Here is a 24,388-nt window from a genome sequence, read left to right on the forward strand (position 1 = left end):
CACCCGCGCAGCGCTCACAGTTGCTGGGCCCACAAGGGCATACTCCCGAGAGGTCCTACCACTCCGCTTGAGCCACACTGTGCTGCTCACAATCGTTAAAGAGTGAATGCCACTAGCTGTTGCCACCCACTGTTGCACAACGGGGTCACAAATGTATGATTGGCTGAAATCGAATGAAAATAAAAAGTGTGCCCTCGCAGCATTCCCAGGAGCGCCAATATAGTGCCAGGAGCATGTAACAGTCCGTCAGGCCAAACAAATGGCGGGGCATGCAAGTGTAAGAAGGGGCCAGGCACCTCCGTAAAAAATGCAGACACACGCCTTGTGCACTCTGGTCAGGGCACTTGCAGGGCTTCGTCAAGGAACTTCATAGCTTCCTCCGGCATTGTAAAAACGTAAGTATTGCTATTCCATTCCGCACGCAGTTTCGCCGGGTATAGCATTGCATATTTCGGATTGCCGTCTCGGAGCCGCTTCTTGACGGGTAAAAAGGATCTCTGCTCCTTCTGGACTGCCACCGAAAAGTCAGGGTAGATATGTATCCTGTTCGAGCCCATCAGGTCTCCTTGCTCGCAAGCCACCTGCACGCACTGGTTCATGGAGCGTTGGTTCTTGGAGCTTCCCTTGGTCATTTTGCACAGAAGCAAGAGTGTCGGCCAGCAGGTAGGTCAGCAAATTCTGCAGACCAATGAGCTGGCCCCCTGTGGCATAGGGCCTGTCCGTGGGGTCTCATGCCGCCTGTACCAGCAACACTGAAAATAATCTGCTGCCCAGAGTCACTCAGGCCAAGCCAAGTCCACACTCCCATCCTAGGCCACCGCACTAGAATGAGTCACCGTACCGGTGCTGGTGACATGGACGTTGAGGTCTCAAGGCGCAGGCCAGGCCACCCAGCACATGCCTGAAGCCTGCAGCAACCGAAGGGTCGGTTAGGCAGTACCAGGGAAAGTTCAGGTTAGCAGGGAGTTCTGGTCGAAGTCTGCTGCATATCCATAGTAGCGGGCCAAGTCTGTCCCAGAGGTCCCAAACGCTCTAGGCCTGTTCTCACCAGTTCCAGTTGGTGATGCAGAGGGCACACGCGCAGGCTCGAGATTGACCCGTAGGGGATCCCAGACCAAAGGGGCCGCAGACCCGGAGGCCAAGTCAGGGATGGGAACAAGGATGATGGATGCGGTCCAATGGCCAAGCAAACCGGCAGGGTACAGCCTGTCCCGGCGGCCCACACTCACCTCGCAGGGCCCTGCTGACTGTCCAGATGTGGCTGATGAAGTCTCGGTGTCGCGCCGGGTCTGCCCGGCAGTCAGATGGACGCAGAGGGCAGTGCAAGAGGATCCAGCATATGCAGCCAGCCCCCCACAGTGGTGTCTGGCAGGTTGGCCCTGGGTCCCGGTCCACTGGCTGAAGAGGGCGCTCCTCGGGTTAGAGGGGGATTCCGCAGCAGGCAGAGCAGGGAATCCCACAGCTGCCTCCGGGCCAGTCCACCAGCAGTTCCAGGCAATATATATATATTGGGGGAAGGAGTAGGAAGGATATGGAGGGTGGGGCCAGCCCGCACACTCCCACCACCAGAAAGGTGCCTCAGCCACACAGCTCCCGCCATCTCACACGCACCGGGCTAGCAGGTGCCCGGTCTCCACACTCCGGGCTTGGTTTTTACCCGAACCTGCACCGACATGTAGCTGGGGGTGTCTATAACGCAGCACCAGTGCTGAAACAGCCAAGTGTATAGTGAAGCAGGGATGTTACTGTTCGGGTCGGCCCCACTCTCGGGAGCCCGATCACAAAGCCGCCATCTTGGTCTCGACGCAACTGCATCTCCCGTCTTGATGTCTTTCCAAACAATCATTCACTGTTGACATCCCTCGGTCGGGTTCACTTTTGTCAACACAATGTTCTCGGGTGTATTATACTTCACCCCACTTTGCAGGCATCCCTCATCCGGGTTCAAGTTTGCCAGCTACACAGTTCACTTTGATTTATCAAAATGCAGGACTCACTTCCCTTAGCTCTCGTCTTGACAACGGGTTAGACTTTCGATTGTACAAGGGATTTGATGTGATCCTTGTAGGACCACATTGGCACCTCACGCCGGCCTCTCCTAGGGCCTTCTGGTACTTGTAGTTTCAACAAAAACTACCCCTTCACTGGGCTTTCCCAAAAGTTCAAACACACACGTTCTTTGTTCACATGATCCTTGAGTACATACAATGTTGCCAATTGTAACCTTCGGCTCAACACAGTCTGGCTTACTATCGGCTCTCTCTGACTCACCGGCTGTGTTGAATTCCTTGGTGTTTGTTGTCTCTGAAGTCAAGGATGATACCACGGTAGCAGGCACGTCTCCCCGCCTTGGCAATCAGTGCTAGAGGGCCTCGTACACCGTTGACATCTCTTATACCACAGGCCAGCTGTCCTTCCCAGTCTTATAATTCCAATCGCTGAAATGAGATCTAAGAAATTGTCACCCCCCCACCCTAATCCCGCCCTCCCCCAAACACTCGCTCCATGATAAACCACTGGGCTTTCTGGGGGTTACTTGGGGCGATTTCCCAATGCTAAAGATTTTCTTAGATTTCGTTTGAACATCCTACCCACAAGGGAAATTCTTCACTGCAGGCATAAGGAAATTTACAGTGACAAAAAAACAAATTCCTATCACAGAGGCTTCGTGGGTCTGGGTTGGAAAGGGAAAGTGTACTTCCATCCATGTCGTCCTTTACTGTCTGTCCGCCTTTCTTCTCTTTTTGAACTGCCGTCCTTGAATAGCTGTTTCCTCATGCAATTGGCCTTGCTCAAAGTATGCTCCTGTGCCCCGCCTTTTATCCCTGTAGGGAAGGGAAAGGGCTGTAAGGTGTGTGTAGTTGTTAACTGCCTGACTCTGCCTGACCCTTGTATTGGGACATGTCAGGTAAACAGCTCTGGTGTTAGCCTCTTGTCTTTCACGGTGTAAGAAAGTGTTCATGTCGGGAAAAGGTGGGGGGGTAGAGCTTCTAAATATCATACGGGGTAGTATGGGGGAAAGGTGTCATAAGAGAGGGGATACTGCGTCTCACCCTTCGGTGTCCCACTTCCACACCCTGAAGACCCCCCCCCCCATCAAGGTGATCCTTCCCCCACTAGTCCACCCCCAGGTGCCGTGTCCTAGCACCTGGATGACAGATCTCTGGGGACTAGCGGGTGAGACACCTTCAGGTTTCTCACACTATTCACAAAGACAAGGTGGTTTTGCGCACACACCCTCGTTTTGCGCTTAAATTCATCTTGAAGTTCCATGTGAATCAATCATTCTAACTGCTGTGAGAAACCTGGGGCGTTTCTCCCAGACTATTGCCCGGGATCTTTTGTTCAGGTGGCCACGGGGAGGGCCATCGCTCTTGGATCCCACCCCTGGGGCGGACGAGCGAGGGAGGATCACCTGGGCAGGGGGTCCTCGGGGTCTATGGGAGATATGCCCTCAGGCGAGATATGGTATTCCTCCCGTTCCGATACATCCCTCAGTTGTCATGGGATATTGTCAGCCAAGTCCCATCATACCCCAGCACATTTCTGTAAGAAAAAGGAGAAACGACCAGGGAAATTAAAACCATCTATACAATCACAAGTACCCAATAGAAAATCCATTCACTCACCACAATATATTTACCCTTTTCTCCAGCATGGGGTCTGGCATGGATTCACATGCTCATGAATATTCCCCGTCGTCAGGCTGGGAATCCTCGGTAAAGAAAAAATCAGTATCAGTTTTGTTTCTGATCTGTCTTTCGTAGTAGTAACCAATCACTGATCTCTGCGTCATATTGACCACAGCCAATGACTGCCCTCTACCTAAGCCCCGCCTCTGGCAGTCATCTTCAGATTTTTACTGCACGTTCAAGTGTTGGGATCCTCGTGCTATTGCTCTCGAGCGTTAGTGCTATTTTTTCACGTTTTTTCTCAAAAAACTTCTATTTTTCGGTCAAAAGAGCCTCAAGCTCCACCGTTTCTTCATCCGATCAACGGGGGACCCGTGTCGGATTCGTCTACGCCCCTCAAGGGTGAAGATTTTGTGGAGCCACGCTTTTGGAGGACTCCAGAAGTTTCTCAGGCCCATCTCGGACATGGCCCAGGAGAAGGGAAGCTCGACGCCCGGAAAGCTGTTCAGGGTCTGCCCTGGATGCCAGCTTCAGAATGTCTTTAAGGAGGACGAACACTCCCTTTGTCTTTACTGCCTACATGAGGACAAGACGCACGTGGAGAAGGACTGTGCGTTTTGCGGCAATATGTCGGAGCGGACCATGAAGGACCGCCATCAACGTCTCGCCAACTGGCTGGAAGGGAAGAGCCCGTCAGGCGAGAAGAAGAACAGGAAGCTTACAGGGGACGAGGCAAGTCAGGCGGACCCCGCCGTCGTCGCCAAGGAGGACAAGGCTGCAAAGCCTCATCGAAGCAGGACTGAACCGGCCGTGGGGTCGGGTCCCCACCGAAGCACCCCAGTGGGAGGCCGGCTGGCGAGCTTCGTCAGCGTGTGGGAGTCCATCTTCACCGACCGTTGGGTGCTGGACGCCCTAGCTCAGGGTCACGCGCTCGAGTTTCTAAACAGGTGCCCGCGCGTCTCCCCTGTGGCCAGGAAAGAACATCACGTCCCTCAACTTCTCTTGGAGGTAAAGGCGATGCTCAAGAAGGGCGCCATCGAGCTCGTCCCAAAGAGGCTTCGGGGCTCCGGAGTTTACTCAAGATACTTCCTCGTGAAGAAGAAGACGGGAGGATGGCGTCCCATCCTGGACCTACGACGACTGAACAAATTCATCAAGGCACAGAAGTTCCGGATGGTCACCCTCCAACACGTTCTGGGTCAGCTGGAGGAGGGCGATTTCCTGTAGTCGTTGGATTTGGAGGATGCCTACTTCCATATTCCCATCCTAAAGGGACACCGAACGTTTCTCAGGTTCGTGGTCCAAGGGCATCACTACCAGTTCAGAGCCCTTCCCTTAGGACTGAGGTCAGCACCCAGGGTGTTCACCAAGTGCCTCACACCGGTGACGGCGCAGCTGCGCCGAGAGGGGATCCACGTCTACCCCTACCTGGACGACTGGCTCATCCGAGCGAAGACGAAGGAGCTCGCCGTGGAGCACACGGCAAGGACCGTCCAACTTCTCACGGACCTGGGATTCTCCATAAACTACGCCAAGTCCCATCTGGTGCCCGCGCAAGACGTACTGTTTCTGGGAGCGAAGCTCAACACAGTGTCGCTTCTGGCCTCTCCGTCGGAGGAAAGGACGAGGGCCATCTTGGGCAAGGTGCAGCGGATGCTGGTTGCGGACGCGGCCAGAGTGAGGTCCATCAAGTCCCTCCTCGGAATGATGTCTTCTTGCATTTACCTCATCCGCCTGTGCAGGCTCCGGATGCGCCCGTTGCAGGAGTTCCTGGACGCGCGCTGGATCCAGACGACGGGCAGCTTCGAGGAGAGGATCACACTCGACGAGAGTTTCCGACGAGCGATCCGGTGGTGGGGCACCCGCGCGCATCTGACGGCGGGCATGGGCTTCCAGACCCCCGGCTACCAGGAGACAGTGACCACGGATGCCTCCCTGGAAGGGTGGGGAGCGCACACCGAAAATCTGCACGCGAGAGGCCTTTGGCTCCCGACGGAGAAGTCCCTCCATATCAACGTCCTGGAGCTCCATGCAGTGTTTTGGGCCCTCAGGTCCTTTCTTCCGTCCCTCAAGGGCAAGGTGGTGAGGATCTTCACCGACAACACCACCACTATGTTCTACATCAGGAAACAGGGCGGAACCAGGTCCCCGGCCCTGTCCATGGAGGCGCAGGATCTGTGGCATTGGGCCGTCGCCCAAGGGATGTTTCTGGTGCCGTTTCATCTGGCAGGGATAAAAAACACCATCGCCGACTCACTCAGCAGGGAGCTGGCCAAAGCTGGACTGGCGCACGCGTCCATCAAGATTCATCTTGCTGCGATCTCCCGATACACCAGAACCACGGGGCGGACGTCTTTGTGGTCTCATCGTCTGGTGAAAGAGTTCATGAAGGGACTGTTCAGATCGTTCCCGCCGGTGAAGGCTCTGGCCCCGGCGTGGGAGCTCAACGTGGTGCTGACCAAGCTCATGGGACCTCCGTTCGAGCCTCTGCACTCGGCTCCGTTGAAGTTCTTGTCGTGGAAAACAGCGTTTCTTCTGGCCATCAACTCCGCACGACGGGTGGGAGAGATCCAGGCCCTTTTTCTGCAAGGCCCCGTACTTGACTTTTCACGACATGAGGGTAGTGCTCAGGACGCACCCCTCCTTCATGCCCAAGGTGCCGTCGGACTTCCACCTCAACAAACCCTTGGTGTTGCCTGTTTTCTTCCCGTCGCCTTCGTCGCCGGCTGAAAGGACTTTGCACTCGCTGGATGTGGCTACAGCGCTGAAGTTCTACGTGGACCGCACGAAGTGTTTTCGGAAGACGTCACAACTCTTTGTGAACTTTGGACCTGTCAATCAGGGGAAGGCTCTCTCAAAGGCTTCCATTTCCAGATGCCTCTCCGGCTGTATCATGTACTGTCATCGGTTGGCAAACCGACCGCTGCCTGGCCGTCCGAGAGCCCATTCCACCAGAGCGATCGCAGCTACCACGGCGTTCCTATCTGGTGTGCCCTTGCTGGACATCTGCAGGGCTGCTACGTGGAGGTCGACGCACACCTTCACGAAATTCTACTGCGTCGATCGGGATTCCAGGGAGGAGTCCAGGGTCGGCCAAGCAGTGCTGCGCAACCTGTTCGCCTAAGGTGAGCCTGGTGAGGAGGTAAGAATTGCTTAATGTTGAGTTTGATGTAATGCTTAATGTTGAGCCTTTGCCACCTCCCCTGGTTGTGCATGTGTGTACTGCTATGTATTCTTTATTCATGAGCATGTGAATCCATGCCAGACCCCATGCTGGAGAAGGAACAAGTTACTTACCTGTAACTGTTGTTCTCCAGCATGGGTCTGGCATGGATTCACATGCGAACCCTCCCGCCTACCCCTCTGCGGCTCTTCACTTGATCAGACTGCCACTTCACGTGCTACCAAATCTGAGGATGGCTGCCAGAGGCGGGGCTTAGGTAGAGGGCAGTCATTGGCTGTGGTCAGTATGACGCAGAGATCAGTGATTGGTTACTACTACGAAAGACAGATCAGAAACGAAACTGATACTGATTTTTTCTTTACCGAGGATTCCCAGCCTGACGACGGGGAATATTCATGAGCATGTGAATCCATGCCAGACCCATGCTGGAGAACAACAGTTACAGGTAAGTAACTTGTTCCTTAATCCTAACAAAAACCAATATTGTTTTTGTATGATCCCTCAGAAAAACTACATCTCCCACAATCCCTACTTCCATTCTAGAAGTCCAACTACTGGGACAAAGAAGAGGCAGATGGGAGTCCTGAGGATTACCCATAGGAATGAATCAATGGGTAATAGATTCCTCTGGGCAGTTTCATGTTGTCTCGATAATGAGCTCACACAGAGTCAGGCAGGGAGGGACTACTCACACTCGACTCCAATCAACCCTTTCAAAGAGTATAAAAGGTCAGCCACCCAGGCACGCTCTGAGGGAGCAGAGGATGCTGAAGGAACCGTGAAGACCAGAAGGAGAAGTCAGCAGCTGGGAGAACCGTGGGGAGCCAGAAGGGGGGACGGACTGCCAAGACACTGATGCCTGTGAGTACACAGGGGGCTACCGTGTGGCGAGGAGCTGTGGCCCAGGGAACCAAAACTCCAGCGACACTTTTCTGGTAGTGTTGTAATCAGTGCTGGTTTTGTGGGTGAGTTCCAGAAACCCAGGTAGTTGAGGGGCAGGTACTGGGACCCTGACCTCAAGTGAATCCCCATTGAGGACCCGCTAACACCTCATCACTGGGGGTAAAAGATGGAGACCCTGTTACTCGAGGAAAGTTAAGGCGGGATAACCTGTTGTGTCTAGAACTTTGTGTAAAACCCAAAAGTGCCTTTAACTGGCAAAGTGGGAGCAAGACCTCGAATATGCCTTCTGGGACTTGTAGTCCAAAAGATAAAAGCTGTGAGACTGAGAGGGGTCGTGTGCCGCGTGTGTGCCCAATCAAAGGTCTCTGCAAGGTATCCAGCTGAGAAGTACCAAAAGTTAAAGAGTTGTAAAGAATTGTAAATCGAAGTGGTCCTGCGACGGGACAAGCAAAATCCAGTGCACAGTCGAAAGTCTTGGATTCTGGTCTCAAAAGGGATCTGATCCCGGAAGAGGGGATCCATGGTCGGAGCCCGGATGAGGGAGACCAAATTGTGAATTGTGAGCATAGTAGAAAAGGGGTCTGAGCCCAGACGAGGGGGACCCGTGGATCGAACCCAAAGGAGGGCGACCAATCGTGAACTTATGAATGTGAGAATCTTGATGACAGAAAGGAACTTTTGTGTTTTGTTTGTTCCATCAGACCCTCTGCAGTAAGAGACTTTGAATGGCAAAAGTATTTGGCACAGAAGGTCCTGAAACTGAGATATTGAACTGTGCGAGTAACAAAAGGAACTACACAAGTATCAGCAGTCACTGGGAAAGAAAGTAATACTGTATGTTTTGACAAGTACAGTGAACGTCTGTTTCAAGGCGGAGGAAGCCTCTGTTTTGACAAGAGACGTTTCTTTTGAGAATCCTTTTTGTTTCTTGATGACTTTGCCAGAATGGTGTGAGACCAGCTGATGAACCATTGAACACACTCCTAGTGACAAGGAAGACAGAGTGTGCACAAGGCTTGAGCATGCTGCCTTGTCCCGTGCTGAAAGCGTGGGGAAGGGAGGCTAACAGCACAACTGTCCTGACATATTGTTTCTTGAACACTTTTTTCTTTTTTGCATATACTACTGTGCCACATTTCTTTTTTTAGAAGTAAGAATGAGCAATAGGTGTATTAGCTTGGGCTCTTTTATTTTGACAGACTTCTAGGACTGCGTTATTATTATTTGATGTTTGTAGTTTGCTCCCATCCTTAGATTTAGGTTTAGATATGCGTTTAACCAACCCTTTAAAATTCAATAAACACCCTTGAACTATGTCTCATTTGTGTCGGTCTGCATTGATAATACCAAGCCTTTCCTTATACGTCCCACTTTTTTCCAAAACCCCACTAACGTGGCAGCTGGTAGAGAGGGTGACACATTCTCTAAATCAGCTATTTCCAAGTGGATTGTAAATTGCATCACACTGTGTTACACTCTTGCCAAGAGAAATCTACCCTTTTTATGCCCATAGCTCACTCTACATGAGGCACAGGGGCTACCACAGCATTCATTGCAATTGTTCCTCTAGATTCCATTTGCAAAGCAGAAACCAGTTCTGTTCACACTTTCACCCAACAGTACTGCATAGACACACACTCTAAGTCTGATTCCCAGGTGGTACAAGCAGCGCTGAGACTACTGTTCTTTCACACATCCCACCACCATCTCCGGGTACTGCTCGCTAGTCTATGCACAGCATGTGATTATAAGCATATTCACAAGCATTAGAAGACATACATTACTCACAGTAATCGTATTTCTGATGATTGTATCTGCTTAGATTCGCATGAGTCCACCCTTCCTCCCACCTTGAAGTAGAAGGAACATAGACATCTTGCACCTTCTCTCTTCTCTATTCATGCATTCTGCAAGGCTCCCTCACAGCAGAAAAAAAACAACCGGTGGGGCCTCGATGCGTCAGGTATTTTGGGTACACTACACGTCATGTTAGGGATAGTGTTACATTCAGGGCCATGTTGACGTCCCTTTTTAATCTTTGAAAAAAAGATGCAATACTCTGCGATTACCACTAGATGTCGGACTACATGCACAGCATGTGAATCTAAGCAAAGACAATCATCAGGAATACGATTACAGTGAGTAATATATCATAACATTTTATTTAGCATTGCATTAGAATAAGACACTGTCCAATAAGTACTTAAAATATACTAACAAACGTAGAGCTATATAACAGAAGGCAATAATGGGTTAAGGATTGATTTGACATCACACAATGAAGCCGACTACAACAGCATGGGAGTACAAGGCCTCCGTGGCTCCTAGACGTGAGAGAGGAAAAGCTTTAAACGCTAGGAAATTAGGCCCAGAGGGCCCTCAAACAGTCGGTCCAATCAGAAATGCAGTCCTGTTCACTCAGTACTGTTCACCCATAAAAATATTTTCAAAACAATGTAACAGCAAGTGGTAATTGTAACACCAATATTATCCTGGGAAAAGAGTGAACTACAGTGATTTTATGAAACAAACAGGCATACTAACTCACTGGTACAGACAAACCTTATTTTCTGTGCTAGAAACTCATGCAGGACCATGGAAAAATGTCTGCCTTCAGATGGGCATCTTTTAAAGTCACTTAAGTTTCCAAAGGTTTTGCCCATATAAACAAAATGTGACAAACCCAATACGCTGTTGTGTCTATGGGGAAAAGTGAGGTAAGCTTGTGTTTAAGCCCACAGTGGCAGCCAGCCAACTGGGGAGCCAAAGGGGCCCCCAAAGAGGGGTCCCAGCCCAAAGTTCAAGAACCAGCATGCCCAGAGAAACTAGCTGCACAGGTAGCTCGATGGGGGCTCCCTACCCCCACTGCTCCTGGACCCAGAAAACTCCTTAGAACGGAATCAACCACAGCATCAGTGTCTATGGTCCTGTGGGCATGCACACATAGTGCTGGGTGATTCGAATTTGGCAGAGGAATGGCAGTTGCGCAGATGAGGTTGGGTGTCCGGTCTCATTCAAGCTAGCTGCGGTTTCCCCCCATCCCCTGCCCTATTCAGTGTGACTTTAACCCACAACACAGCAAGCAATCAGACAAATTAAGACTAACGAGAAAAATAACTGGATAGACGACTCACACAGTGAAGAACTCATCGGTAGGAGCACTCTGCAAGAGTTTCAGGTCAGTGCAGGGGAGATCGAGGGTACAGCCAGAAAGCAAGAAAACAGTCCCATGATGAAGGCAATAGGAGGCAACCCAAGATGCCCCACAACAGAGCTGAGGTAGAGCAATGGCAAGCCACTCTTTTCCAGGCCCGAGGACGCCATAACTCTAGCCACTTGGGCCAGAAGATTGGTTCCAGTAATGCCATTTTACACGCAAGGATGGATTCAGCAAGGACAGCTAGCAAGGACAGCTTATCCAGTCTGCGAGGCAGACTGAAAGAAGCAGAGGAAGAGCCCCGCAAGGGATAGCTGCAGCCTGGGGCGTAAGGGATGCCAGGGCAAAGGACCAAGCATAGAGTATGGCTATATCATGACTTTTAAGAGTAGCCCATCGCCAGCGGTCTTCCTTTTTTGGAATCTGAAAATGCTCGGGGACATCCTACAGGTATCCTCTTTTATCCAGGGGCTAGCAAAACTAGCCTGCCATTAACATTTCAGGCAGTACACAAAGGTATTGGCAGCCTGCTCTGAATACTGCCAAGCATAAAGGCACTCCCACACAGGATGTAGATTGGCAAGTCTGAGAGACTTTAAACCTCAACCGAGAGTTTAGCGAACGCTCAGGGTGAGATCTCCTCCGCACAATTACCATTTTAAACCTGCCTTATGGTCAAGTCAAACAAAGTAAGTCCACAAAACAAAATAGTTGGTGTAGGACTTAAAAACGGAAATGCATTAAACACATTTCTATAATATAGGTGCATTGGGCACGAAGTGCTGTAAAATTGACTACCTGTATGGTGTTGCCCAAACTAAATCACAGTTGCCAAAAGCCTACTCCCCCAACAAAGCTTAAGTCAGTCACCTTTGGACCAAAATAGGATGATTTGAAAAGCACCTCTGCCCTGGTAGCCATATGGGCTACTAACAGCAGCATATCAGAAAAAAAGGTTGCTGTGACAGGGGACTTGAGTAGAAGTCCCTTTAACCAAGAAAAGTAATTTGATAAAACATGTAATCCAGCAAAACATTTAAGGGACCAACAACGGTGGTCATAGCCCCAGAAATGTAATTCTGCTCTAGAAACTTCCTGCCTTGATCTCTCCTGCCAAGGCTTATCCATTTAATGTAGCACATCATGTTGGATTTTCATTTCTTTCTTTGCTCTTACACATTTGGAGGGGGTCGGGGGAGAGAATTGAAACACAGGAAAATAAAATCTCTGCAGAAGCTAGGATTAATCAAATGATCTGGCTTAAGGAGTATTTTCTTGGCCCTTATTTGTTGGGCTTTAGGATAGCCTCCTCTTTGGGTTACTGTGCGTTTCCTCCAATTCATATTCTGTACAAATGCCTTTATTGTATATAAGTACCCGGCGAGGGGAGTGTGACAGCCTCCCAGGCAACGGGATGCTCAGAACGGCTAATTTACCACATGGTGAAACCCCAGCGTCGAGCCTCCTCAGAGCTGCAGACTGCCATCTCCCTCCGCTGGGTCCAAGATAAGTGCGCCAGCGCCCTTCACCCAACACCCTTTTCCACATATTTTGCTCTCCCGCCCCACTAACCTGGCACTTCCTTTTCCCTTGCTGGCACCGGGAGCACTAGTGTTCCCGGCGCATCCCTGATGCAGCAGTGGTCGCTCTGGCTTCTAACTGGCACAAAGCATTACCTGGCCTGGTAATGCCACCGCCATCATGGTGTGTTGCTTAACTAATCCAAAGTGTATTCTGCACTATATATGTAGAATTATAATCCACCACCCACCAACTTTGCAGGCATCTTGTAACATGGATGGCCAAATGAGTGAATGCAGGATGTGACTGTGGGGCTAGTACGGGTATATAAAGACTGGGTTTTTGCCTGCGCAGGGCTATTAAGACTAGGTTAGGCTATATTAGTTATGAGACCTAGATAGTGAGCTGTATAGAGAATGTCTGAGCACTAGGGCCAGACACATCTGATGAGTAATATCCTACAAGGAGGTAATTAACCCATGCCAATGTCATCTTGGGTAATTATGTACCTTCATCATCATTAGTGCAATGACTACCTGTGATAACCCTTGTCAATCTCCTGCTTTCTGTCATTGTTGTAACTTTCATGCAAAATAGTTAATATGGGTAACACCTTATCTGCCGCATTTGCCTGATGGCCCTTATTGCTAATCTTGCCCTGTGGTCATCATTCCTAAACCTGCCTGAGGTTATTATTATTAACCCAGGCAGAGGTAATTATGACAAACCCTGCGTCATCATCATTGTGAATGCTGAAAATGATCCATATTGGTGAGCTGTGCTGGTCAATATTACCAATCTATTGTCTGCAGATAGTTTTCCTAATCCAGTATGAGGTTATTCACAATCTGTGCTGGGAAGTATTGTGGGTCGTACTTGCTAATGCACATATGAATGAGTGCTTTAAAAGCACTTGTGTAGGTCCAATTTCACAAATGATTCTTTGGTGGAGGTTCTCCCTAAATACCCTTAGAATATGTATGCTTTGTAAACCTATACATTGCATCTGTTTGGAAAACATTGCATGTTGATCAATGTGCTGTGGGCCAGTTCTAATTTAGCAGAATTGTTTGCAGTCATGCATCTTATAATATTTGAATGGAAATGTAATATTGTACATTTTGTGTAATGATTGCAGTTCCATTCAATATGCAAGTTTCACCTTGATGCAAGTTGTTTGCAGCCTAGACATTATTTGATTTGGTTTCATTATTAATTTTCCTAGGCTATTCACCACAAGCATGTGGGATTATACATTATGCATGAAGAAATCTTTCCTGAGGTAAGTTACTCATTTATTTCCAACATACCTGTGTTTTAATTTTTCCACAAGAGGGTTCAGAAAATAGCATTTGTGGTTTCTACAAAATTGATTGTGTAGATGACATCATATACTGGTTTCTTCTTACAACTTCTACCCTTTAGGTTCACAGTAATAACGTAAGTCTATTTTCAGTTCTTACTAACATTTCAGTGGGGTGGGGGCGGTGGGGCTTGTCGTAAGAACATCATTGAGACGGTGGTCCAGGTGTTCATGGTGCTCCACAAGCAGGGGTAGCTACCTCAGTCCCAACTATGGTGCCCCACTCTTTTTGCAAACCTCCAGGTCCATTTTCCAAAATTCAAGCCCTTTGCTTGTGTGGAATCACAAGGTTAAGGACACTTTGCATCGCCTTTACAAATGTTCTCTCTGAGGACTTTGGGCATCTTTGACAAAGTCACCTTTGATGGACAGGCATGGGGGTGAGGGAGGAAAGGAGTTTCATGGGTTAGCCAAATGCAATGTGATGTGACACCTCGAGGCGGTATGGGGTTGGATGCCCCAGAGATTCTTTGCCCTCCTTAGTTTGTGTATGGTTGCCACCAATGAAAGCAGTAGGTAAGGTTAGGATATGCAATTCCTAAAAATCACATTTCCTCCAATTCCCCACCCTGACATATTCTACTACCTCTCTCTCTTGATCCTACCACCCATCCTAACTCCTTCTTGTTGCCTCTCCCACTACAGTCTTACATCACTCCTGTTACACCTCTGCATTCAAGTAAACTTTTGTAAACTGTTACATGTACTGCTCTCTGTTACTTGATTCACATGTTGTTCTACAATGCTTATTGTATTCTTTTGGTCCTCTTGTAAAGCGGTTTGGCGTAAAGCGCTATATCAAAATTTAATAAATACAAATGCAATTGGGTTCATCAGCAGTGTGCAGACTATAATTGCAGGCAACCTTACATCTTTGACACTGAACCAGACAGCAGAAAGGTGGCTCGCAAACCAGTGTGCATTGGGAACAAACTGCATCTTGGGGGAGCGGTCTATGATCCTGCTCATGCAAAGCTTCCAGAGTGTACCACAAGCAGGAGAAAGAAGAGACAGGGTAGCTCATTGGCTGCACAAACCAAGTCACGCAGAGAAATCCATTCAAATATCAGTGTGAAGAGGGTGGGACGTTCCTGCTTGTAGTCTGTTTGGGTCTCTCTGAAGATTAAATCAGTAGTACTTGCTGTTAGGCATTTGTTGAGTCTACAACTAAAGAACACCCCAAGGAGGAGATTTGAAAATGTGAGCAATGTGACAAAAACTAAAGCATTTGGGGGGAGCTATAAACACTGTGTGACCCCGATGATGGCCAGCAGGGAGTTGCATCCATGAACTGTGTAATTGTGGATTAGGAAATTGGAATGGATTTATGTTATGCCCACATAAATCATTGTACTAGTTCTTTCTCCCCTCCATCCAGCCCTCTGAGGGAGTTCTATCCCACTTGGGTTTAGGTTAACCCTCTTGTGTGAAAATAAGTTGAGCCTAATTTGTCTTGTGTACAGTGTTCTGTTGTTCCCAGACACAACCTTTTGGCACCTTTGGCTGCATCACTGCCACCTGTACAAGCTACGTCAGTAGTGCCAGTGCCTCTGTATGCGGTCTGGGCCTAGCTTGGCACAGATATATGCTTTATTTCTAAAAGAAAAAAGGTACCAGAGGTTATGAAGTGCATCCAGGTCTGGCTCTTTCTGGCAATATATTTGCTAGACTTGGGTTTTGGTGTTTCTAAGATGCCAGAGGAGGTTGGCTTCGAGGGTCAGAGTGGTTAACTTCAATCTGGGAATACCAGGCCTAATTCACTAGCTTGGTCACATCTCCCGATTGTATTTCTTTGACTTATCTTATCTAGGTTGATAGGTTTGCTCTGTTTAACTGTTCGTTAACTAGGACTACTTGCTCCTGTTGTAGAGAGGAAGCTCCATGCTCTTTGGATTCTTGGAGACTGAGTCCGGATCATATGCCGTCATCCCATTTAGAGCAGCTCTAGCCTTCGGTTGAATTTAGCATAGACCTACACTGGATGTTAGAAGGGATCTCTAATATTAGTACTGCTTGATCTCAAGAGGCTCTTCACTGTAAAAATGCACCTTTTAAATTGTAGGAATTGCTGAATACAAAGAAGTGTAGATTACATTAATCTGTTTAAAGAGTTGAAATACATTTTTACTCACCTAAAAAGCACACCCTTTGAGAATGGGACTTACCTTTTTTTACCTTCCTAAAATGATTTTGTTCCCAATTTTTAAAAAACATGGATTAAAATGCTCTCACTTTAAAATCAACTCGAGCCTTGGATGCCATTGTCACTATGTCTAATCAAGCCCAATCCTAGGTAGAGTAGCTGAGCAGAAGTAAGGCTTAGACTTAAGGGGCTATGGGGCTGGTCTAGTGGACACACAGAGAGCACTCAAATCTGATCAGACTGGAATTATAGAACTACTCTAGTTATTAGGCCTTAACACAAACTATGCAGTGAAACTAGCAGATGGGTAGTACTGCTCAATCAAATACATTGACGTTTATACCATTCACACAGGGGTGACAACACTTTGCTTTTAAAACAGTCATATCAGATACTGCGTTAAAAACTCAGATACAAACTGTAATGTATTATAGCAAGTTCTTTCATGTCAGGATGAGTGATGTCATGAAAGGTGGGTGTGGAATGTGTAGAATGTAATGACCCAGAGCCCCCCACCCCTCAAGGCATTCCTGGATTGTCAGTTGGAAAGATATAGCCTGCACGGTGGGCCCTACTGGGTCCACCTGCTATGTAACTGAATTGATGGGGACTATAATAAGAGTACAATAAATCTTCTTACATGGAAACTTACTTGGAGCCGCATGGAAGCTACTTCATAACATTGGCGACAAGGATGAGATACAGATTCAATTGGGCTGGAAGAAAAACATATAGAAACAAAGTGAGCTGCTGTGGGGGTGCCTCCAGCAGAAGACCCACTGCCCCCAGAAAAGGTCCCACTACCTAGGAAGGCATGCAGGACGACAGACAGTGCAAGGAAAGGAGAGGAACGGAGGATACTGGTGTATCCAGAGTTGCTTACAGGATTGTAGTGGGCAAAGTAAAAATGGACAGTAAAGATGTTAGATACCTAAACGGGCAAAGTTGGAACTCTGCACTAGTGAGCTAACTGACGTGAGTACCATGTGCGGATTAACTGTAGGGTATGGATGTTATAAATGATGCAAACTGATGCGAACAGCAGGAACTGAAGAGGACCTCCAGTAAGCAGTGACTTACAGACGACCAGCGTTGTGCGGTCATAATCGGAGTGTATGATGGTCTTTAGGAGGTGCCGCAGAGAGTCGGTGAAGCGACATGGAGTTCTGGGCCGCGCAAGGGCTTGGGTTTACTGATAACGTCAACAGTGCTCTGGTAGCGGGTTAGAGTAAGGAATCCTTTTACATCGCCATGTTTGCGGCCTGATGCACAGTTAAGGCTGGTGAAAGGGATCATAATATGCAAGATATTTCCGAAAGGGATCTTGATAGGCTGAGAAGTTTCCTTGAATTGGTCAGGATATGGGGCAAAACCAGATAAGGTTGCCGCTGGCTACGGGATGCGCCAGGAACAGAGGAAGTGCGATATGTGATGAGGACTGATTAGATCGATGTATGTGAAATGGTAACGTGCTAAATGTTAGGACAAAAAGGCAGATGCTGTGAATTGGAACTCTGGTTCCTTTTGGTGATCAGAATACTGGGTTGCGATTCAGGCATCTAACCAATGTTCTGGAATTTATGCTTTTGTCATGTCTGTTAACCATATATAGTAGAGACCACATTGCGTTTTTGAAGAAATTGGTGATGTGGGATGTGCGTAGTTAGGGTCCTCTTTGCAACAGTACATTTTAGGATGCAAACCGAGTTTGTCTTGAACACGTTTGGAATGCTGAGGTGCAAGTACCTATGTTTGTTTGTCTGTCTAGTGACTTTGTGGAGTGTAAACAAGACTTGAAAGTATACCTCACTTCCTCCTCGAACTTGCACAGATGTTGACGCCGAATCATCTTGACCCCCAGAGCCTCTCCCATCTACACAAGGCTCTGCTTTCTTCAGGGAGCAGCAACCTTCATTTTACATCAGGTAGGCCTTGCTGGAGCGCAATGCTAGCAGGGCTTTTTTGTCTGTTTTTAAAAAGCAGTGCTCATTGACCTATTGTACCCTGATCCTCCCCCATCTTGCAATCAGTGGATGTTTGCTCAGGGGCATTGCTTCCACCATGACAGGCCATTCTTTTGTTTGCCTCATCTTTTCAACATGGCCGCCCGATGATTGCCCTCTGCAGCCCTACCTTGAAGCAGCCTAATGCTGCACTCTGATTGACCAGTGTCTACATCACACTGGCCAATTCTGAAGCCGGCAGGCGAACACCGTCCCCCCCCTCCAAGGCCTCACTCCGAGGCTCCTGTCTGTGGCTGTCTGGGCATGGCTGGTCTGGTTGGCCCCCCATTTCTTGACCTCTAACACTGCACACCCTGTTGAAGTCACCTGGACTTGTGGCGTGGCCCAACAAAAAAACTCAAAGCACACATGCAGTCACACTTGTGAGTAGGCAGCTCTACTAATTCCGTTACCCGTGACTTTCCATCTACTGCCACTTTTGGTTCATGTGTTTAGTATGCCTTGCATAAAAATCTAATTTAGGCGGTTTTTCCATCTATTGCCACTTTGGTTCATGAGTTTAGTTTGCCTTGCATAATAATCGATGTAGGCGTTTTTTAACACCAGCAACCACTTTGATTGGTTGTGCATAGTGTGCCTCGTTCTACCCCCTAAAACCCTGCTTCCTCTCATTCTATGTGTCCTTTGCACTTATTTTGCTCTGTTCGTCTTACCCTACTCCCCCGGCCCTCTCCCTTCTTCATGTATAGCTTTTGCCTTATTGTAACGACCGTCGGGTACGTGCAATATTTTTTGTCATATGTGAAACAGTTTGTCTTCCTCCCGTCCTATGTTGTACCACTAAACGCATAGCACTTGCCCATTCTGAATATATCATAGCGTATTAAGAATGTTAATCTTCCTCTCAACCTCCATACGTTGGAGTGCTTTGAAATGTTTGTCAAATATATAAATGCTACATAAATGACCAATAAATAAATACATTCGTTGAAGTCGGTTGGTGGTGCCGATTATGGATTGGATAGCAACACATTTTTGTTGTGTTGGATGTATGGATTGAAAAGCAGAACGTTTATTGTGTTGCCAGATGAATGGATTGTAGATGTTTGCCAACGTGCATATATGGCATTGTGTGGTGAATGATTATGTTGTGTTGTGTCCTTGTTCAAAGTGTGGTAACAATGGAGAAGTGTTGTATCTTGCATGAGCGAATGAGTGATGTCATGAAAGGTGTATGTGTGGAATACGTAGAATGTAATGACCCACGTGGCCCACCCAAGGCATTCCTGGATTGTCATTTGGAAGGATGCAGCCTGTGCAGTGGGCACCAGTAGGTCCTGCTCCTATGTTACTGAATTAGTAGGGACTATAAGAAGAGTACAATAAATCTTGCATGGGAAAGTAGCTGGAGCCTCATGGAACTTACTTCATTACACTAGTGAAGGTAAAAAGAAAGTAATATTTTAATCAATAGCAGTTATCAAAATTCAGGTCTGAAAAATGTAACACACTGTTAAGCACTACCTTGCCTTAGAATAAGGCTGCAGATACATGAAAAGTCCTTCTTTTCCACAATAGGTAGGCCTAGTGCCCAAAGGAGTCCCAAGCAGTCCTCCAGCATTGGATCTTTCATAGACTCACATGCTGTTAGAATATTCGTAGTCGTCAGTCTGGGAATTGTGAAGAATCTGGTCAATTAGTTCTTTCTCCCCAGAGGGGAGTCACCCTGTGTGAGGCTAGGGAGGTGAGCCCACTCTGAAGACCCTCCCCAGGGGTCTGAGAAAGTAGGGCCTCACTGGGGAGTGACTCTCCTCTCTAGGACAAGGACTCGCAGTCCGAGAAGGACCTCCCAGACCGGAATGCATTTTCCACCTACATGGGACTTGAAGAACCTAATTTTATTCCTGTTTGACTCCACCAACCCGTGACAGCCCTTTCTTCCCGTTGTCTTCAGGCAATGCTGGATTTCATCTGAGTGCCAAAGACACGGACGAAGGACACACCTTTGTTGTTACTTAAACAGGAGAGAAACTGAATGGAGAGTAGGAAACTCGTACGTAGGGCTGTGTGCGATCCCTTTGCAAAGATGGGCCCTCTGGAGGAGATATCCTCAAGGGGCAGAGCCACGGTCAGCTTCGGAACCCGTTGCAACATGGAGAGTGAGCTCAATGCTAGCCAGGTGCCAGAAGCCTGGCATTTTCTCTGAGGGTGAAGTCCAAGTCGGGGGAAGAGGAGGAAACAAAGAAGCATGCTTTTCCTCTGGTGGCACGACCACGGACAAGCCGTGGTGGCCTCGGAGCCTGGTAACCAGTGCCAAGACCAGCCCGCTGGGGAGAGCCCAGATCCCCAAGCTCTGTGCCTGCAGGACGTTCACTGTAGAGACGAGCTGCAACTAGGAGGCACACGCTCCAACCTAGAGACTAACTGAGAGGTACGAATACTTTTAATCCATGCTGGGAAGGCCAACAAGGTTACGGGAGCCTGAGAAATGGAGCGGGCAAGCAGCCCATGTGAATCAGAACGAGAAAGGTGCAAACACTTGATATCCAGGCTGGGATAGCCAGCAAGGTTATGGGAACATGTGAAACCTGAGGGAGGAAGCGCCATATGTGCATCAGAATGAGAGGGGTACAAACACTGAATCAAGGTTGGGAAAGCCAATATGGTTACGGGACCCTGAGAAACCAGAATGGGCGAATACCCTAGGTGAATCAGATTGAGATCCATTTTTTTTAGTTTCAACAAAACATTTTTTTATTGAGCAGTTACACATTACAGACATCAACAAGCTTCATACACCTGAATGCACACATATAGAGAAGTTTGGGCTTCCGGGGAGGGGGTTGTTTGTTAATTCCAGAGTTCAATCGGGTGCCATGTTGACTGAGAGTGGGGTCCCACTCCCCGGTTAGTCGACACGGCATAGTTAGTTCAATTAATTTCTTCCAGGAGGGATTTTGACTATCCAAGAGATTCTCCTTGGCCCGTGGGATGTGCTTAGAATCCTTCTGTAGACTTATTTAGCTCATCTGGTCCAGGGCGGCCGATGTGTTAGCCCTGGGAATTCCTCTGCGTAGTCCAGGAATGGGGCCCAGATACTATGAAATTCGTTTGTGCTTTCCAGGAGGATGGCTGTGATTTTTTCAGCTACTACTATAACCCAGCACTTCACCCACCACATGGGAAGAGCTGGGACTTCTGGTTGCTTCCACTGTCGAGCTATCGTAATTTTGGCCGCAGTGAGTAGTTGGGTACACACGTTTGACAGTGGCCCTGAAAGTGGGAAAACGGTCCTTAGTGTCTCCAGTAGGACTATCCCTGGGTCCCATGGAATGTTCAATCCTGTAATTTAGCGAATATGTTCCAGAACCTCTTGCCAAAATGTCATCACTTTCGGGCATGACCAGAGAATGTGGAATAAGGTCCTAGTTGTTGGGCAACCCGTACAGCACTGAGGAGACATCGACGGGTTGCTTTTGTTTAATAGTTCCGGGGTTATGTACCACCTAAAGCAGACTTTAATCCCACATTCCTTATTGGTGGTGCATTTGGAGCTATTGTTCATGCGTGTCCAGATGTGACCCCAGTCTTCCTGTTCCAGCACCCTGCCCAGGTCCCTTTCCCAGTTGCACATGTATTTTTCTTCATCGGGGTCGGACTCGTCCAGAAGGCGGTAGAGGGTTGACACTTTGCCCTTGTCTGTCTGAGTTGAGAGTGCGTTCCAAAGCTGTGAGATCCCTCCCACAGTTGTCCCTGATATGCCTTTGTGATAACCAGTGCCTTATTTGGGTGTACTGAAACCTGTTGGCTTCCGTCACCCGACATTTTTCTTTACATTCTTCGAACATTAAGGGTACTTTCTTCACCAGGAACTCGTGACACCCGTTTTAGGCCCCCCTCCTTCCACCTGGCGAACCCTTGTGGGAGAAATTGGGATTTTTCCATATTGGGGTTAAGGGCACAAGCGTGTTGTTGCATCCCCATTTGCGGGCCGCCTTCCTCCAGCTTAATATTGTGTTTTTAGTAGAGGCTAATGGGCCAGAACCAGGGGCGGTTCGATGAGTTGTGAGTTGTGGGAGTGCCACCAGGAGGGCAGAGCTCCAAACCTCCTCCAGCTCCTTCCACCTTGGCTGATTGGTGGATGCTTCCCACGTGAAAGCGTGGGTAAATTGTGCCGCCCTGCAATATCTGGAGACCTCCGGACCCCCAACCCGCCCATGCTAGTGGTTTGCATCATTATTAGTTTTGCTACTCGTGGCTCCTCCACCCGCCCCCCGCTCCCCAGACGACCTTTAGGATTCTTCTTTGCAGATTTTGGAGTGCATTTTCAGGAATGTGGCAGGCAAGGCAGTACAGTGATATAATAGCCTTGGCACCAAGTTCATTTTCACTGCTGCTATTCTACCCAACCAGGAAATCTCCTGCTTATGCCACCATTCCAGATCTTTCATTAAGTCGTTAAACAACTGCAGAAGGTTGGAGCGATATAACCCTTCTACTTTATTTGGGATGCGTACACCTAAATAGCTGATGTAGTATTTGGCCCAGGGGATGGGGAGTTTAGCTTCTACGGCCGACCTCTGCTTTCGCGGGATGTTAATCGCCAAGGCTACGGATTTAGAGTAGTTGACCCTAAAGCCTGATGCATTACCGAAGACCTCAATTTCCTGCCAGAGGGCTTCCATTGAGCTGTCCGCCTGTGTTAAGGTTAGGAGAACATTGTCCGCGTATATGGTGGCTTTGTATGTGTGTGCCCCTACTGATAAGCTATGAATGTTGCCATTTTCCCTGAGTTTGCTTGCAAATGGCTCCATGGAAAGAGCGAAAATTAGTGGAGATAGTGGGCAGCCTTGGCGGGTGCCTCTTGAGATGTTAATTTTGGCCGATCTGTAGCCATTTATCCTGAGGGAGGTGGTCGGGTGCTGATAATTGGCCATGGACCACTTAATAAATTTGGGACCAAATCCAAAGTGGGCTAGGGTCTGGCTGATATATCCCCTTTCAAGTAAATCGAAGGCTTTGTGGCCTTCAAGGGAAATGATAGCTAGGTCAGAGCCCATTCTGGTGGCACTTTCTATTAAGTCAATCGTGCAGCGTATACTGTCTTGGGTGCTGTGCCTGGGAATAAAACCTGTTTGGTCTGGGTGAATTAATTTGGGTAGGAATGCTCGCAGCCTAGCGGCTAGTATCTTGGAAAAGATCTTGGCATTGTTATTCATAAGCATGATTGGCCTGTATGAGGTGCATTGTTCGGGATCCTTTCCGGGTTTGGGAATGAGAACCGTTAGGTCTCTTCCATGGACGGAGTGATACTACCCGTTGTGAGGAAAGAATTGGAAAGAGCGGCTAGCTGTGTGGCGAGAATATGTGCAAATGCCTTATAGAACCGCACTGTAAATCCGTCAGGACCCGTGGCGGCGTTCTTCAGTGATTTTAGAGCCTCCATTGTTTCGTCCGTCATAATTGAGATTTACAAAGTTTCCAGCTGAATAGGAGAGCGGGGGGGGGGGGGGGCATTTTGAATCTACCTCAGGTATTGTGTTTGGGATTCCGAGTTCGTGGGGGGACCTGACATTATTTCAGTACGGTGTTCAAGTAGGATTTGCATTTTCAACTTCCTCCCCATACCTGGCCACCCCATCCATCCCCTTAAGTTTTGGAATGTTGTTCCTCATGTGTACTTTCTTAAGTTTGTGGGCTAGAAGCCGGTTTGCTTTATTCCCATCGGCATAACATTGTTTAGTATATGGTAATGCCTTAGCCGATTTGTCTACCAAATGCATTTCAAGCGCAATTTTAGCTTTTTTGAGGTCTCTGCCCCCTGACTGAGTGGTGTATTTTAAGGTTCTTTTCTAGTTCCTCCACCCGCTGTGCTAATTTGGTTTGTTGGAGTTGTCCAGTTCGTCTTACTGCCGCTGTGGCACTTATCAGGACTCCTCGTACAACAGGATTAATGGCATCCCACACTGTGGAGAGAGGGCATTCTCCAGTTCCGTTATCCCTGAAAAAGTGTGAGGGTTTCAGCTACTTCCATTCAGATTGAGGAGTCCAGCAGGATGGTTTTCTGTAGCTTCCAGTACCTTTTTGGGGGGAAGGGGGAAGCCATGGTTGCGTAAGACCGCCTACACTGGGGTGTGGTCTGAGAGAACCCTCAGTAATATTTGTACCCCTTCTAGGAAATGGAAGAGGCCACTAGGCATTAACAGGAGGTCTATCCTAGAAAATCCCTTGTGCATGTGTGAGTAGTGGGTGAAGTCCTGGACGCCTGTATTATGCAGCCTCCAAACATCCACTGTGCGCGACTCTCTCAAAAATTCTGCTATCGCTAGGGCCCTGAAGAAGTCTGCCTTTGTTCGGGGAATGGTTTTATCAGTTTGCGGGTCTGGGACTCTGTTGAATTCGCCCCCTATCACTAGGTGCCCCTCAGCGAATGCCATTATGGTTGGAATTAGGTTGATTAAGAACCTTTCTTTAGCACTGTTCGGGCAGTAGATGGAGATGATGGTCATAGGTTGCTCAAG

At 48.3% G+C, this 24,388-nt stretch overlaps 1 protein-coding gene across 1 annotated transcript in view; it reads left to right on the forward strand.

The window, feature by feature from the left end:
* The window catches only part of SLF1 (SMC5-SMC6 complex localization factor 1), a 1,342,282-nt gene that overhangs the window by 442,569 nt on the left and 875,325 nt on the right, over nucleotides 1-24,388 (forward strand). The window contains exon 7 of the mRNA XM_069627641.1: nucleotides 13,623-13,679. Within this exon, the coding sequence (XP_069483742.1) occupies nucleotides 13,623-13,679 (57 nt within the window). The remainder of the gene's footprint in view (nucleotides 1-13,622; nucleotides 13,680-24,388) is intronic.

This window comes from Ambystoma mexicanum, chromosome 6p (genome assembly GCF_040938575.1).
Source record: "Ambystoma mexicanum isolate Mex_15411 chromosome 6p, UKY_AmexF1_1, whole genome shotgun sequence".
NCBI classification, from domain to species: Eukaryota; Metazoa; Chordata; class Amphibia; order Caudata; family Ambystomatidae; genus Ambystoma; species Ambystoma mexicanum.